This window comes from Rhipicephalus microplus, chromosome X (assembly GCF_043290135.1).
Source record: "Rhipicephalus microplus isolate Deutch F79 chromosome X, USDA_Rmic, whole genome shotgun sequence".
NCBI classification, from domain to species: domain Eukaryota; kingdom Metazoa; phylum Arthropoda; class Arachnida; order Ixodida; family Ixodidae; genus Rhipicephalus; species Rhipicephalus microplus.
Genome location: NC_134710.1, coordinates 130,064,755 through 130,081,851, shown reverse-complemented (window position 1 = coordinate 130,081,851; position 17,097 = coordinate 130,064,755). Strand labels below are relative to the sequence as shown.

The 17,097-nt window shown below is 43.2% G+C and overlaps 1 protein-coding gene across 4 annotated transcripts; it reads left to right on the top strand.

The window, feature by feature from the left end:
* Positions 1-7,348: 7,348 nt before the first annotated feature.
* Positions 7,349-16,128, top strand: LOC119179517 (uncharacterized). 4 transcript variants are annotated; one of them, XM_037430608.2, is made up of 14 exons: positions 7,349-7,495; positions 10,001-10,186; positions 10,643-10,804; positions 11,016-11,090; positions 11,770-11,838; positions 11,915-12,067; positions 12,458-12,514; positions 12,596-12,760; positions 13,255-13,320; positions 13,398-13,466; positions 14,387-14,607; positions 14,702-14,861; positions 15,591-15,719; positions 16,004-16,128. In XM_037430608.2, exons 1-14 carry the CDS (start codon positions 7,489-7,491, stop codon positions 16,051-16,053), a joined length of 1,569 nt encoding a protein of 522 aa, XP_037286505.2. In that variant the 5' UTR covers positions 7,349-7,488; the 3' UTR covers positions 16,054-16,128. The 4 variants fall into 4 exon arrangements, with proteins under 4 accessions (XP_037286505.2, XP_037286506.2, XP_037286507.2 ...); XM_037430609.2 differs by lacking the exon at positions 13,255-13,320; XM_037430610.2 differs by lacking the exons at positions 13,255-13,320; positions 13,398-13,466.
* The last annotated feature ends 969 nt before the right edge of the window (positions 16,129-17,097 follow it).

The following is a 17,097-nucleotide window of genomic DNA, read 5'->3' as shown; positions in this document are numbered from 1 at the left end:
ACTTGATGTCGGGAAAGCAATCACATTAATACTACCTGTAAAGCATTTCAAAACAACGAAAGCACAACGTCGCGAAATTCGAATAGCGTAACGAGTGGATCGTCCAAGGCTCCAACCCATTACAAAAGCTGTTGCGCATACCCACTTCAGCCATAATTTCTTATCGTCGTCAGCCACTGCATAAACAATTGGCACCAAGTTCCTTGCAAGTGTTTAGCGGATAACACACTTCTCAGAAGAATGACGAAAAATAGCGTAGCGAATGCCGGTCTACTACCCCCCCAAACTTATTAATGCTCTAGTGGGTATCAAGCAAGTGTGCTTGCATTAGTTACCCAATGAGTGTTTTAAAGAGGCTCTGAAAGGCCGCTCTTCTAGCTTTTGCTGTGACTGTGCTGCGCCTTCTGTGCGAGCCTGGCGTTGTTTTTTTTAGTTGTGGTTGCATATTTAGTAATAATCTGAATACAATTCAATTCATTTCAAGGTCATTATTGCTGCACAACACTTCTTTGTTCCTGGAAGATGCATTCGCTTCTTTTCGTACACCCCTTTTGGCCAGTCAATGATGTTGGAACCCTGTGAATGAAATCAAGAACATTGATTTCTGGAGCAAACCTGAAGTAACCTAACCTATAGTAACATAATCCTCCCATCCCCTTCCCATGTGTAGGGTAGCAAATGAGTTATACAGGTCTGGTTGGCCTCCCTGGCTTTCCTTCTCTACCACTCTCTCTCTCTTCTTACACTGCCTGCACGTAATCATTAAATAGTAAGGCTTCTGGATACCTGCACGAGACTGAAACGTTTGCAACAGGCCCGTAACCAGGATTTTTATTCAGGGGAGGAGAGGCGGGTACTTGTTGAAGGCCATGAAAACCCTTAATTTTATTATTTATGCTCGGCAAAACACCCAACTTCATTTGAACTTGCCCCCCCCCCCCCCCTCCCATCTGGCTGACTGGCTATGAGCCTGGTTTGCAAGCGCATAACCATAAGACATACCAGATCCTTTTTGTCTTTTCTCGGGAGTCTTCTTATAGTATTCTGTTCAAAATATGCAGACTTTGACGGTTTCCTTGACAACTCGAAATGGTACATTGTCCAGAGAAATTCTACACCTAGAGTGGATCATAGAGAAGGCGACATTGGCGAAGCGCCGACCATTCGAAGGATACCAAGATGGCGGCGATCGGTGGCGCGAGAGATGAACACTTGCTTTGTGAATATCGGTGTTTTTGTGCGATTTTGAGCCTCTTTCTCGCCGATCGCGCTGACAAACTTACTTTTTTCGGGCATTTTGGGATGGTTTTCAGCCAAATCGGTTTGGTACGGCATAGAATAGGCACTGCAGATGCCGAAATTAGTGATTACCAAAAATCGATTTTTTTCGCTGTTTTCGCAATCTGCTCCCCGTGTACCCTCTTAAAGGGAAAAAGAATAAGATAAATCTAGTTTTTGTTCACTAAGTATTACGGCTAGGTGGCTTTAGCCGCCGTTGAATGTAAAGGGTACAGCCATATCAATCCGTCCATCCACCATCACTGAGCAGACGCATTTTTTTCGCTGCAGGTAGGGTGGCTCACTGCTGGTTTGTGCTGCTTACTCCCTGTGGTGTGTTGTTTTTTCTGGTTGCTAAATTGCGGTTCGCGTCTCTAATTATCGCCAGGTCATCTAACTGGCCTCAACTGGCAAAAACAATGTCAATCAAGTAAGGTTTGCATCGTTTATTGCGAGTGTCTAAGCCGGTACAACCGATATATGCATGACGATAGTTACAGCGCGATAACAGAACGACGACAACGGGACAAGAAGGAGACTTTCTGTTCTCGTGCTATAACTACCGTCGTGTCATACCAACTAGCCCAAACCGCCACACTTCTACGGTATATAAGTCAGGTTCGAACAAAACAAGTCACTCATACATATCAAAAACTTTAACCCCTGTGTGAAGACTCTTGAAAGCTAACAAGCATTCGCATATAACTGAACACCGAGATCGCTAAATGAGCGTCGCTCTCATTGTGTTGTGGCGCTCGAGTTTAATAGCGTGGCTTCAGAACAATGGTCTTATTGTGCCATCAGATGCGGCGCTTGCCAAGTAGTGTTGATCATGAAGTGAATGCATGATGTGGAATCAGGAACGAAACTTGCACATTGCCGACAGATAGCTTGCACAGTGAGAGCAATGTAGTTTTGCTAAATTTGTTACGTAAACAACCGGGAATTCGTGCAGTTCTGAACCTTCCTTGCTCTACAATGCTAAATTGAGTACTTTACAGTTGCGCAATGTCGTGTCATGTTGATATGGTAGACACAAGTTTTTAATTCTCAGCCGTGAGCCCATATCATAGGTAATATGTATTTAGGTGATCGGTATAACAAGTATTTCAGGCATGTTATTTTTATTGTTACATCTAAGTTACACAGTTACTACAGCTAGATTTATTGCCGCAAGTAATGATCGGTCTGCTGAGTATGCAGTGAACATGCATGCTAAAGGAACAGAGTTATGAAGTGGGTGCTTACAAATCTAAAGGCCCACTTCTAGGAAAATAAGCTTTAGGCATGCATTGTACATTTTCGTTGTTTGTACATCTTTGTTGGCACTTATACAGTACACTAAACAACTGCCCAGCTCTGAGCACAATCTCTTTTTTTACATAGACATGTCAATAGAACTTGGGCACTTTCTTGCAAGCAAGCACCCCTGAAACCACTTGGTGGCACATAATGTGAATCTGTCCAAATGCTGAATCAATAAAGGTCACATTTATAACACAATTGCTATTGTGTTCACTTTTTGATTATACTTGTGCTTGAAAGTTGAGGTTCTTTTCTCCCTGCTACTTCTAGATGTATTGTGGTACATAATGCACTTTGTTGAAATTTTTCTGTTACCCTTGTTCTTATATATTCAATAGCTTCGCCCCCTTCTAGCCTAGCACTTTGAGCTGTAGTTGTAAACCTCTGTTCTAGGCTTGTCTCATTTCTTAGGGACTTTAGATGGATCCGAAATTTCGCAGCTGTCTTTCTATCCTTTTTATGTACTTCTGCCAGCCTCTGAGCCCCCTTTCTTCTAATCTTTTTATTGATCAGAAGGGATGCTTCCCTTCTACAGCTTAGAAAGATGTCCTATTTTCTGTCAACATCATCTGTCGGTTCACCCCGCTGCTTAGCATGTCTGTGTTCCCTAGAGGCTTCTGAGACGTTTTGCTATAGCTTTCTTGACTTACTGATCCCACCAACTCTTGGGTTTCCTGGCTGCGGCGGCTGCATGTTCGATGGAGGCGGAAATGTTGTAGGTCCGTGTGCTCAGATTTGGGCGCACGTTAAAGAACCCCAGGTGGTCGAAATTTCCGGAGCCCTCCACTAAGGCGTCTCTCATAATCATATGGTGGTTCTGGGACATTAAACCCCACAAATCAATCAACTCTTGGGTTTGTGTCTTCTTTTTTGGGGCGACTTGTCACGTGCCTTAGCAAGCTCTAGCTCGAACAGTCTAATTAGATTCGTGTATGTCCATACTGTTTTATTATCCTCATTGATTACTTCTCAATTTGTTTAGTAGCTATTTCTTTCTTCTTTGAATAAAATTTTTCCTGTAGTTGCTCATTTTGTCTCCTTCCCACTTTCACTGCTCTTCCAAAACTTAGCTTAATACGTTTGTGATCACTACCCAGACTTCTGGAGCCACCTTCATCTATGTGCATTCCCCTGAGCTTATCATACATCCTATGTGACATCAGTGCATAATCTATTGTCGACTGCAGCCTTCCTACCTACCATGTTATTTGCCCTTCACACTTCTCAGTACTGTTGCAAATGATCAAATCATGCCTTTCAGCTTTCATGCCTTTAAGCTAAACGTTTTTGATGCCACCTATTAGTACACTTCAAGCCAAGTCAAGTCGGTTTTAAGCGGCTATAGACGAGAGCACGCCTATCTCGCACCCAAAAGCCTTCGACGGTATACACTGAAGTGCGGTATACCCTCGCTCCCAGAAACGCCATAATTTGTCTGGAACTGCCAAGGCGCGCCTCGCTTGCATATAATGCACTGACTCTGAGAGTTAAAAAAATGTGAAAAAGCGCCCGTTCACGCTGCGCCCGCTTATAAAACGTCATCTGGTTACCACTCCGCTGTCATCTGATGCGACAACAACCAACGAAGAGGAAGAGATTGCTGAGCACTGCCTGTGAGGCTCACAGCGCATCGCGGGAATCGTGCCGGTGCGGTGTTTTGCAATTGCACAGATTTCCGTGCACAACGAGAAACGGCGAGCTCCGCCGCCTAAGAATATAATCGCAATCAGCAGGAAAAACTACGAGCGCAGTGAAGTGTACAATAAGTATACTTATTGCGTTTATTCAAGCGCGAGTCCAGCAGTGTTACTTTACAGCAGCGATTTGCATGCAGTATGCCTGTAGTATGAGGCACAAAATTATTGCCGTACTCTTTCACAGGCCGCATGTCAATAATAGAATATACGTATTACGACTCGCGCGTGGATGCACGCATCGCGCATGTTTAGTATACAACTCCAACGGCCTACTATCGCGATGCGTGAACAGCGCGGAAAGCATGATTTTCGACTAGGCGAATCTACACATGCTTTCGGCCGGCAGTGCATTTGTCTAATTTCCGTACTTCTGGCCTGCTTCTGGCTCCGTGTGTGTCCGTGTGGCTTGGAGCTGGTTTTTTATGAAAACATAAAATAGCAAATGTTCACCGTTTGCGCTTCACAATCTTATTCTTTTAGGTTTACCGTTTCGAATCAAGTCACTAAGTTGAAAAGGGTTCGTTTTTTTCTTTAAAAACAAAACTGAAACACAGCACTAAACGAAGCCGCAAGTATGATTTTTCGCCCGCAAGTACGAAGACTAGGCAAATGTGTGTACTACCCATCATTCCCATGGTCGCTGAACGATCGCAGCGCAAAAGTGTCCTCTAGTTAATTTTGGGAAACTCTATGCCCTTCAATGCAGACAATTTCACCGTACACTGCACGGAGGAAGGAAAAAGGTAAGGAGAGGGCATGCCCAGCCGGCGCAGGGCGTAAAAAATGTGGCGGAAATGACATCATGGCGGCCATATTCACTAGGCACAATGGCGGCGTTGTTATGGTTACGTGTTGCGCAGTGGAGCTGGTCTAGCAGTGATGATGATGAGTAGTTTTATAGTGGCGCAAGGGCCAATTGATGGCCAAAGAGCGCCATTTCAATTGACTACAGATATGAACAATGATATGGTGCGTGGCTGTAAAGGGGCCTTAAAATTCCTCGCTCTAACGCGGGTTAAAACATGAAAGTAATAAAATCATGACAGTGGCGTGACATATGTGTGGTGATAGCTGATGGCAAAATGTCAGGATAATAAAACCATGATGAAGATATAGTCACCGCAGCCACGACCACTCTATAGAGGTCGTGCTACGGATGACCTCGAAATATCGGGTGAAAGCTTTGCACTTCTTTTAAAAATGTAAAAAGTGTTTGCAGTTTAAAAAGCGGATCCCTACCGATGAGCATCCCAGGGTGTAGAGGGAGCTGCTGTCGGTAGGGCAGTAAAAAGTGCTTTTTTCTTAGAGCATCTAGCTCATTGCACTGGACGAGAATGTGGAGAACCGTAAGGGGCTCTCCACATCTCTCACAATATGGTGGATCACTGGTAGACAGAAGAAATGAATGTGTAGAATGTGTGTCCAGTCCTAAGCCTTGTTAGTATTACTTCCGTGTGTCGTGATTTTGATAGTGGCGGCCAATAATCTAGTTGCGGCTTAATAGCATGGAGTTTATTATCTGTTTGTTTATCCCACATGCTCTGCCAATACCCCCTGAGCTTTCGTTTCATAAAAGGTTTTAAGTCAAGTGCAGGGACTGGTGTTGGTGCATTGGCAGTAGTGACATTGGCGCAAGCAGCCAGATTGTCGGCCAAAACGTTCCCTTGTATTTCACGGTGCCCTGGAACCCAGCAGACAACGACATGCTGTTTTGATGCGTAGAGTGTGCACAGAAGTGAGTAGAGTGAAACCAGCACGGGGTTCTTGTGTTTTTTAGGAGTTTTCAGGGCTTTGACCACGCTTAGGGAATCTGTGTATATTACCGCCTTTTGTAATTTTATCTGTTTAATGTGTTTTACGACCGCCAGTATTGCGTAAGCTTCTCCTGTGAAAATGCTTGCATTAGGATGAAGAACGCCGGCCTCAAAAAAGGATTGGCCTATTGCTGCATATGACACAGAAGTGTTTGACTTTGACGCATCAGTAAAGAACTCAGGGCATGTGTATTTATGTTGTAGTTCTAAAAAGTATGTATGTATGCGTGCAAGGGGTGCGTGCTTTGTGACATCAACAAAAGAAACATCACAGTCTATAAGCTGCCACTGCCACGGTGGCAGATATGTTGCAGGAGCCATCAAACTGGGTTCAAGAAGAGGCACACCTGTTCCTTCGGCCAAGCTCCTTACACGCAGCGCGTAGGGCTGCCTAAACGACCCAGACAACACTCGACGACCTGAGGTCGTCCTCATATGGTACAAACGTCCTCGGCAGTTTCAGGACGTCCTCATTTGGTCCTCTAGTCGACACTTGCAGGATTATCCCCAAAATGCCCCTTTGAGACCTTTTTAAGGACGAAGAATTGTCCTGATATCGTCTGCTCGAGGACGTTTTGAGGATATGCATGTTTCGTAGGTGCATGCAGCTTTCGCAATTCGTGTTTGGTTAATTTTCTGGCTGTTAACGAATAAGTCCACGGGATTTCGTATGCCTACTTTCGAGTCATAATAGTAAAGTACTTCTCGATCATTAAAATGAGATAGTTACACGAGGAAGCACTTCAAGCCAACACGAGAAAGACGTGTTCTTTTATTTATTATTTATTTATTTACTTTGTAAGTGATCGTAGGCCAAACTTTCTGCCTGCACGTTTTCGTTGGTCGTGATCTACCGCCGACGTGCATACGGAATTATATCGCACTGACTGTGGTCTGACCCGTTTCCCCAATGAACGCACGTGCGGCAGACCAAGTTTGGTGCGAGTATAAACGGTGTCGGCTCCAAAATGAATGCAGGCGTGAAAACTGTGAATAGCGAGCACGTTATTCTCGAGTGTCCAGTGTTGCAATGCCGCACGGTCCCATCGAGCAGACGACAACTGACCATGCTGACGACTGGGCTGGCCTAGGTTATCGTGAATAGAGCAGCATTGGAACTAGAACGCTGTGGGAAAACGAATGGGCGACTGAAGTTGTGGTGGTGCTAACAAAAAAAAAGCAGTACCTTAATGCGGTCACCATGCGCAGTCAAGGTGCTTTTAAATCTGGATGTCTACGACACTGTTTACCCATTTTAAAGTGACGCAACTATCATCATCATCATTATGGGCCTGCAGTAAGTCAAGTCGAGTCATTGGTCGAGTCAACATTCCAATACAACACTTCTCGCCATAGAGGAAGCTTCTCGCAGAAGCCCTCAAAGAATCGTAAGCATGCCAGGTGAGTGTCTTCTGTTAAATTTTCATATTGAAGTTGTAAGCCGCAAAGGTAAATAAATAAAAAAAGAGAGGACAGTTGATTTTCAGCCTCGCGCTGTATATCTTTACTGCTTATTCATGTATGTATGTACAAACCAACTGACTAGCCTAACAACGTGTTCTGGTGGTGGGTGTTCTTTGGTCTAGCCACCATTCTACTGTGCTCTGTGCTGTTCAAGATGGCTGAGAGCGCGGATCGCAAATTTCGGCGTGAAATTAATCGGCGCGTCAATGCTAGTTTTCAGCTTATTGACAGTGAGGCCGATGTCATAAATGACACGCGGTACGTTGACCGAGATTCCCGCAACGCCGAAAGAGAGAGCGACTTGCCCTCCGAGGCTTGTGCGGTCGACCTCGAAGACGGCCATCGTCGCCTTTGTGTTCATGACAGAGAACGGCCTTCGGCACACTCCTCGATCGTTCCAGAAACGGATGTGCCCCAAGGACACGTTTTGATTTCTGGCGACGCGTGCTACCCCAGCGGCTGCAGTGTTTCTGTGCCTCACGATCACACAGACTTCGAACGGCGTGCCTTCCATGACAGCAGCGCTGCGGCTTCGACTTCGGCGACCTCGCAGGTGAGGCAGAGGGATTCTTTCGAATTGGCACCGACTGGGAGTAACGAAGAGCAAGTTTGTGAACGCGGCAGTGTGGACAGCTTGCTGGCCTTTCGTGAGAGACTGCAAGCGTGGGCCTTACAATCTCGCGCATCGCACACTTCAGTTACATCGCTCTTGAGAGTACTACAGTCCCACGAATGCTTCAGCGCGCTCCCTTCAACTGCAAGGGCATTGTTACAGACGCCCAAGAAGTGCCTGGAAGTGTTGCAGCTGGCCGGCGGGAAATACCATCATTTCGGCCTCAGTGCAGGCCTACAGCGAGTGCTGCAAGATTGTGCAGAACTACCAAGAATTTTGAAGCTTAGCTTCAACATTGACGGTCTGCCGGTTTCAAAAAGTTCACGGGGCCAATTTTGGTGCATACTGGGACGCATAAGTAATTTGGAGGACAAAGCACCATTTATAGTGGGTGTTTTTTTCGGAAGCAGCAAGCCCAACAACGCGAATGATTTTTTGCGACCATTTGTTTGTGACATAAATGCTGCTATCACAACAGGGATTACCATTGGAGAAACTGCAATTCCTGTTAGCTTGTATGCCCTCATATGTGATGCACCAGCAAAGGCATTTGTATTATATGTCAGAAGCCACACAGGCTATTACAGCTGCACCAAATGTGACGTAAAAGGTGTCTACTGTGAGGGCAGGGTGTGCTTCCCAAACGTCAATGCTCGCAAGCGAACAGATGACAGCTTTCGCTTAAAAGTCCAGGAGGAGCATCACACAGGCGAAAGTATTCTTGAGGAACTTCCTTTTGACCTAGTGAAAGATATACCATTAGATTACATGCACCTTGTGTGCTTGGGTGTCATGAACAAGCTCTTGACACTGTGGGTACGTGGCCCAAAAGTGACCAGACTTGGAAGCAAAGTGCGTCTTGAGATGTCGGAAAAAAATTCTCAAATTGCACGGTGTGTTCCATGTGATTTTAGCCGAAAGCCGAGGAGCATTGCTGAACTTGATCGGTGGAAAGCGACTGAGTTTCGCTTTTTTCTTTTATATGGAGGACCCGTTGTTTTGTCATCACTGATTCCTGCACACATGTACAAGAACTTCTTAGCTTTACATGTGGGGATCTCTGTTCTTTCCACACCAGCTGCACCTGCAAGTGAGATAGAGTATGCCGGAAACATGCTCAAGTTTTTTATCCGGACATTCATAAGCATTTATGGCAAAGAGCATGTTTCACACAATGTGCATGGCCTGTGTCATTTGGCAGATGATGTTACACACCTTGGCCCCTTGGACTCATGGAGTGCCTTCCCATTTGAAAACCATATGTCCTCGTTAAAGAGAATGCTGAGAAAGCCAGACCTTCCCTTGGAGCAACTTTGCAACAGGCTTGCTGAGCAGGCACACCGTCCTCTGAGGCATAAGAAAACTGAAAGCCATGTCGTATTTGCTGCAGAGCATGCTGACGGGCCACTTGTTGCTCCATGCCGAGGCCCCGAGTTTAAAAAAGTAACATTGCCTGGCAATGTCATTCTTAGAGCTGAAAAGAGAAATGGGTGCTGTAGGCTAAGTGATGGGTCAATCGTCGTTATTGACAATTTTGCTCATCTCCCGTGCGGTGAGCCATGCATAATTGGAAGGAAGTTCCTCAAGTGTGAAGATTTTTATTCTCTGCCATGCCCTTCCTCCATACTGGGAATTTACTCAGTGTCTCAGCCTTCTAGTCTGCGGTATTGGCCTCTGAAGAACATCTCACAGAAATGCCTGAAAGTGTATTTGAAAAGGAAAAGCATTGTTTTCCCTCTTTTGCATGCTACAGTGCACATGTAATAAACTTTCACAACTGTGTCAGAATGTATACAGAATTTGAATTTGGCTTCTCTTTCTTTTGCAAGGTCAATACGTTGTCGTTCTCTTCCCAGAAGAGGATGATACATCTGGGATCATCCTCAAAAGTTGGCTGAAAGGCGACGGCTGCCTGTGGCCTCGACAAACTAAATATGTACATAGTTTGTTGAAGGCGAAAGCGACTCCAGGGGCTGACTGGATAGAAGTGCCTTGCACTGTTGTCCGAGAATTTGGTAAATTATTCCTTATTTATGCTGTTTTACTGCACGTTTTTCAGCGATTTGGTCAGCAATGAAGTAAAAGGTATGTAATAAACTGCAATTTCAGCATTGTAACTCTAATTGCCACTTTAGATCAAAGTAACTTCTTAAAAGTTTAGATGGGTTCGAGAATATCAGGAAAAGATATCAGAAGATGGCTTCGAAGAATATCAGAAGATAGCTTCGAGAATATCAGGAAAAAAAGAACAATTATGCGAAATCAAGTATCTCATATTTTGTGAATACTTGCATGTCAGCTGTCATTGCAGCAAAATTTAAATGATCCATTTTAATATCATGGGTGACTCTTAGTACCTGCTTGGTAATGACTTATGCAAAGGAATTGGAGTTCTACTTGTTATGTGTGACAGATCTGAGAAATGATCATGCTTATCATTTAATTAGTAGTTGTTGCCCTTCTTTCTGCAGATACATATGCCGAAGCACGGGCAAATCTGCCAAGGGTAGAAAATGGATCCAACTTGGACGGCGAGGCAGAACTTGGGAAAGGCAGAAGAAAAAAAAATAAGAGATCCTATGAGTCTGAAGATGATGAAGGGGCACCATCACCTCCAGCTTCAATGATAAGACGTATAACACCATTTTTGAACTTTACGTAAAGTGAACTGCTTGTACTTATGTTTTTTAATAGTATTGAATCTTTTTACATCCTGCAATGCCTATTTTACAATGATAGCCCCACGGAATTGCTCACACTGTTTTCTGTTATCTACCGCCAAAAGTAACACTGGGTTATCTGGCTTTAGGGCTGTGAAATGCTGATTCTGGCTTGCTTTCTTAGGGAGAAAACACAAGCGACCAAGAAATTTAGAGAATCGGCCACTGCCCACCCAGCCACGGTCATTGGAACATGAAGGTGATATGCTTCTGGGATAAAATCCTGTTTTTTTTTCTTGCTATTTTATTTATCTCTCCTCTTTACAACCCCTTTTTCTACACCCCTATGCAGGGTGGCAAACTGGTTAATAACTCCATGTTAACCTCTATTTACTTTTCATTTTCCTTTCCAAAATGTCATGTCAAATAGCATATGACATGCTTCTGACCTGCGATAACTGAGAATGTCAGCACGCATTTAAGTACTCGCTTCCAACCAAGAGTTTTTGCCAAAGGGGATATTGTACGTAAACCATGCACATCAGTTTTAGAGCAGCTCTTGAACACCCGTTCTTGCATTGAGTGGGGTCGCCATGGCCATCAGTGGCCTGATGGACATGAAAAAGTAACTGATAGACACAAAAAATTAAAACTGAGAAGAGAAATACCCAGGGTCGTATCGAATTTGGACACTTGCCCTTTGCTTGGTGTTGAGTATTCCACGACAGAGTGATGCTAGCGCTTGAAATTCATTTTTTATATCATTCTCACTGCACAGATTTGTAACTTTGATTATGTTGTAGACGGAGCTGATTTCATGCAAGGTTTGCAGGTTTTCAGGAGCCATGAAGAAACAATGGAAAATTTGTCTAATCTTCACATGACTATTCTACTGTCCCATTACCCGCTGATTTTTTCTTGCCTCTGTTTTCTAACAGGGTATGCAGACAAGGCAGGGCGGCAACCACTGCAGCAGCATCGCACCACAGGCCAGGAAGGGGCTTTATGTAAGACTATGTTTGATGAACAGCTCAAAGTGCATGTGTAGAATTACATTTCAAAGCTTCACTTATGTTTCTGCAGTGACTAGATCCAATATCAGTGAAGTGCCTGCGTTCGACTCCAGTTCACCAGCAGGCATTAGGCCATCACAAAGAGCCCCTTCACCGAGAATGGCATCACCTGAGGGTCAAAATGTTTACAGAGGTTCATACAGCAACAACTGCAGACCTCTGGGTAAGTGATACAAAAGCTGCCTTCCATGGGTGTCACTTTACGTGTGAAGTCTACCTTCATATTTATTGTGTGTTATGTATGCAAGTTGTTATTTTACTTTAGGCACCAAGTTTTCCATATGCTAAGCAATATGTTTAGTCTAAAGCTATGGTAGAGCTAAATGGCATGGATGCTTCTTTTCAGTTTTGGAGCAACTTACTAACTGTAGTTGGTGTGTCAAGTGTAAATGTAGTTCCAGCCTTCTAAACTCTGGAACAACTAAAGCTTTGCATCACTTTGCAACTAAAGCTTTGCAGCAAGTGTTGATGGAAAGATGGTGGGAGCTTCGCGTAACTGGCCAAAATAACTGTCCCATCACTCTGATTCTTGTCCCTTTTCTTTTTTATGCAGACAATCTTGAAGGGCCACCATTTCAGCAGCATTACAGCAGTCAGCAAGGGGCTTCATGTAAGACGGTATTTTTGATAAAATGCTCAGGGGCTGTTTTTAGAATTGTGCAGCTTAAAAGGCTCATCTATGCTTCTGCAGGGACTGCACCCAATAATTGCCACGAGCCTGGCTTAGGCTTTCCCTCAACATCATCTATGCCTGCTCAGAGAGCAGGATATAATGAGGGGCAAAATGTCATCAGGAATTCTCCTACCAGTAGACACACACCTTCCAATTCCCCTAGCACTAGAAGCATACCTTTTGGTAAGTAACATTAGAGCTTCCTTAGATCGGCACCTATTGTGATGCAGACTACCTTTATATTCATTGTTTGGGGAATACAAAGTGTTTTTGCCTGTACGTTATAAAGGTTTGCAAGTGCTAAGCAACACGTTTCGTCTGATAGCTGCACCAGTGGTAAACAACATAGGGTGCTTATTTGCAATTTCGGAACAATGTACCAAATGTAGTTGCTTTATCAAGTGTAAATGCCTGTTGTCTCAGAAAAATTGAAGCTAAGGTGCCAGTAATTAAAGCTTTAATACATAAACAACTGTTATCACCTTTTTGGTGTACAGAACATGCCTCTTGATCGCAGTGGAAATGAGAAAACTGCGTGTCACTTCGATGGCAATGAGCACGCTTTTACCCCATAATCAAAAAAAAAATATTTTTTTTTCAGTAGACAGAAATGACAGTGGCATCACTTTGTAGCAAAAACAATGGCAACTGTCACTTGTAGGAACTGTCACTTACAGAGCATGCAGACAACCTTGAAAGGCAAGTGTTGCAGCAACATAACAGTAGTCAGCAAGGCCCTTCATGTAAGAATACTTTCGATGAAATGTTCAGAGCTAGTTTTTAGAAGTGCATCTTAAAACCTTCATCTATGCTTCTGTAGGGACTGCACACAATAATACCCATGGGTCTTCATTAGGCTTCCCCTCTAGCAATAGAAGCTCACCTCCTGGTAAGTAACATTAAAGCTTTCTTACCCGGGTGCCACTTCAGAGGTGAAGACAATCTTTGTATTTATTGTCTAGGGAATACAGTTTTTTTTCTCTTTAGATTAAAATCTTTGCAAGTGCTAAGCAAAACGTTTTGTCTTATAGCTGTGCCAGTCGTAAGCAGCATAATTGCTTATTTGCAATTTCGGAACAATGTACTAACTGTAGTTGCTTTATCAAGTGTAAATACCTGATGTCTCAGAAAAATTGAAGCGAAGGTGCCACAATTAATACTTTTAATTCATAAACAACTGTTGTCGCCTATTTAGTGTAGAGAACATGCCTCTTGATCACAGTGGAAATGAGGACTGTGTGTCACTTTGATGGCGATGAGCACGCTTTTACCCCATAAATGAAGAGTTATATTTTAAACATTTTTTTTTTGCTTTCGTTGGGAAAGTGATAGTGGCATCACTTTGCTGCAAAAACTATGGCAACTGTTATATGTATGGTCTGGTCACACATTGTTTCAGTGCTTAAAACATTAAAGTATCTGTTTCTGCTTATTCTATTTTTCACAAATTCACTTAATAACCTAACTTTCAACAATTTTTCTGAACTTATTCCAAGTTTTTGTTGAAAACTAGGTTGTAAATATATGGGTACACTGAATCACAGCACGCAATGAAGGTGCTTCATCTCAGTGTCAACTCTGCATGCGTATTCAGGTCCTAAAAAGGCATCACTGAGCATGCTAACAAAATAACTGAAGCCATGTAGGCACAAATTTCTAAAACCGACAATAATGTGCAGAGAAGCCATAAACAACTGTGTGCTTGTTTTGCTGTGTTTAGTAGCACTTCTCATTTTCAATGTTATCTCAGCTTTTGCCATTTTATATGTTGCAATTCAGCGCTATTACTTCATGAACACGTCTTTACAGAATACGTGCGTCAACTCATGCGAATTTCGCAAACTATCCTGATGAGGCTAGAGCAGCTGGGACGACAGGTTGATGCCATGCAGCAGCACCTTTTCAACACAACAGTGAGGCTTCAAGATGAGACAAATGATGATGTGGTTTTGACACCGGTCAAGGATATTGACCAATTTCTAAGTCTTGAGGGGAGACTTGCTGCTGATGGCAACATTAAGCTAAAGCTTGTACGTCATTCATTATATTTTTCTATAATTTTTTTTTCTAGTCACTGCATTAAGCTACTCTTCTAAAAAAAATAATGACCTCAAAACTTTACAGATACAGCAGCTTGCTGGCCTTGGTGGCTCAACTTTTGGGGCAGCAGCCAGGAGGATGCTGGAGCTTCTGCTAAGCCTTGAGGTTGCTGTGCAGTTCAGCTGGGCAGGCCAAAAAGGCAAAAGGAAGTTTGTGGATCTAGGTGTCACAGATGTCATTTGCAGTGAGTAATTTGTTTCACAACACCATGTGCTGCAAGAGCCGTGTTTGAGTACAGACATTTCTAAGTCTGTTATCCACATTATCTTTCATTTGAAGTCAATAGCAAAAGAACAATCTTTTCATGAAAGCATTAAATTTTTTAGGATGCTTGCTAATTAAAATTATGTGCTTAAACGTGGAAAATTTTTAGCATGAAATATCTGTTGTCAGTAAGAAACCCTGCAGCTTCTTCAAGCACACTAGTATACTTGCATGGCACACATACGCAAGCATTCACTACTTGCAGAAGTTATTATCAGGTAGCACTACTAGGCATTCTTAACTGTAGTGGAAATCTTATGTACAGATGAAAACTAACAGATGGAAGCTCATAGTGATCACTGAGGATCTCTAAACAGGAATAAGTACCTAAGACAAGCTGGTCAACATTTTCATACATGGACGTATTTTCGTCAAAGGCGCCTCATCATTCTTTGCATGCTAGGTTTCAAAAAAGTTACAATGATGTCTTCTTCGTGGTGTTCTTCTTGTAATGCAACACATAGTGTCAATGTCAGTACTCTTGAAATTAACATGGGGAAGGATGGCAAGGACCTTTAATGATGATGTGCCCACCTATCAAAATGTCGATCATGCTGACTAGAGGTACTTCTTCAAACAACCTATGTAGCATTATATTAATGTATTATGTTTGTGTAATTCCTGTTTTATGAACTTTGTACTTTTTCAGAGGCCGTGAGGCGAAATTTTCCGGAAACAAAAAAAAATGACATCGAGTGTGTGATTAAAGTGTGGCTTCGGCATGCTGGGGAAAAGCTCCAGAAGCAGCGCTTAAGAACTTCTCGCACTCACCATGAGGGTGAGTTTTATTATCTGTGCTGTTGAAGCTATCATAACATATGATACTTTTGCTGTTATAGTTTAAATAATTTTCTTGCCTTACTCGAATTTTGATGTGTATGCAAGCATGAACTATATAAATCATTTTCACCATTATATAATGGCTAGTTCGTACCTGCACATTATGGTAATATAATTTTCATTTTATGCTTTCAAATCTGGCATGCTGTTATTGTCTTAATATTCTTATTGATACTCTAAATTCACTTGTGCTTCAAGATATGCTGCTTTCTATTACTACAGAATGTCTTCAAAGTGTCGCGTTGTCAAGCCCATCGGATGAAGACCTCTGAAGGCACAGGGCAAGAAGTCTCATCTAGTGAAAACTGCCAAGTTTCATTCCTGAAAATAAACATGTTTTCTGTGCATTGCTGTTTTTATTGCTATACTTGAAGAAATTGTTACTGAAACCTCACAGGCAGTGCTTTAAAGAGTGTGCATGTTCAGGCACTTTTGATTGATCAGTTGTCATTTCAGCGCTCCAAAAGAAGAATTAGAGCAACTTTTCGTAAGGTCTGATGAGTGCCTAGGTCTTGTATGCTTCGTCCTCAAAAAGTACTAGACTCATCATAATGTGCTCTTTTCTGGATGCCCTGAGGACGATCTGAGGCCGGACAAACGGACTGGTTTAGGACCACTTGAGGTTCATTTGAGGGCTTCCTCAGGTCATACTTTCGTACGGTGTAGGTCATCCTCAGGACAACCTCAGGTTGTCGGAGCGTTGTCTGGGGAAGGTCGGTTCTCGAACAAGCCAGAACAAGACAAATCATTAATTGTGAAATGGGAAGAATGTTTCTTGTCTGCCTTCACCTTCAAAAAGTACAAAAAGGACAGGAAACATCTTTGTAGGTGGAGCGACCATTCATTCGAATCCACGTACAGGCTCTCCACAGGGCTGGTGCGGAAAGCACCCGTAGAGAGGCGAATGCCTAGATGTTGGACAGGGTCGAGAATTTTCAAGGCTGATGGTGTTGCCGACTGATAGACTATAGCACCGTAATCTAGGCGTGTGCGTACGAGGCTTTTATATAAGTTAATTAAACACTTCCTGTCACTTCCCCATGTAGTGTGTGACAACACTTTCAAAATGTTCATTGTTTTTAAGCACCTGTTCCTTAAATACTTGATGTGTGGGATGAAAGTTAGCTTAGTGTCTAATATGAGACCGAGAAACTTGTGCTCGGTCTTCACTGACAGAGGTTGACCATGCAGGTCAATGTCGGGGTCAGGATGGAGGCCCCTCTTTCGGCTGAACAAGACACAAGTGCTCTTTTGCGCGTTGAGTATAAAACTATTCTCGTTTGCCCATTGAGATACCTTGTTCAACCCTAGTTGAA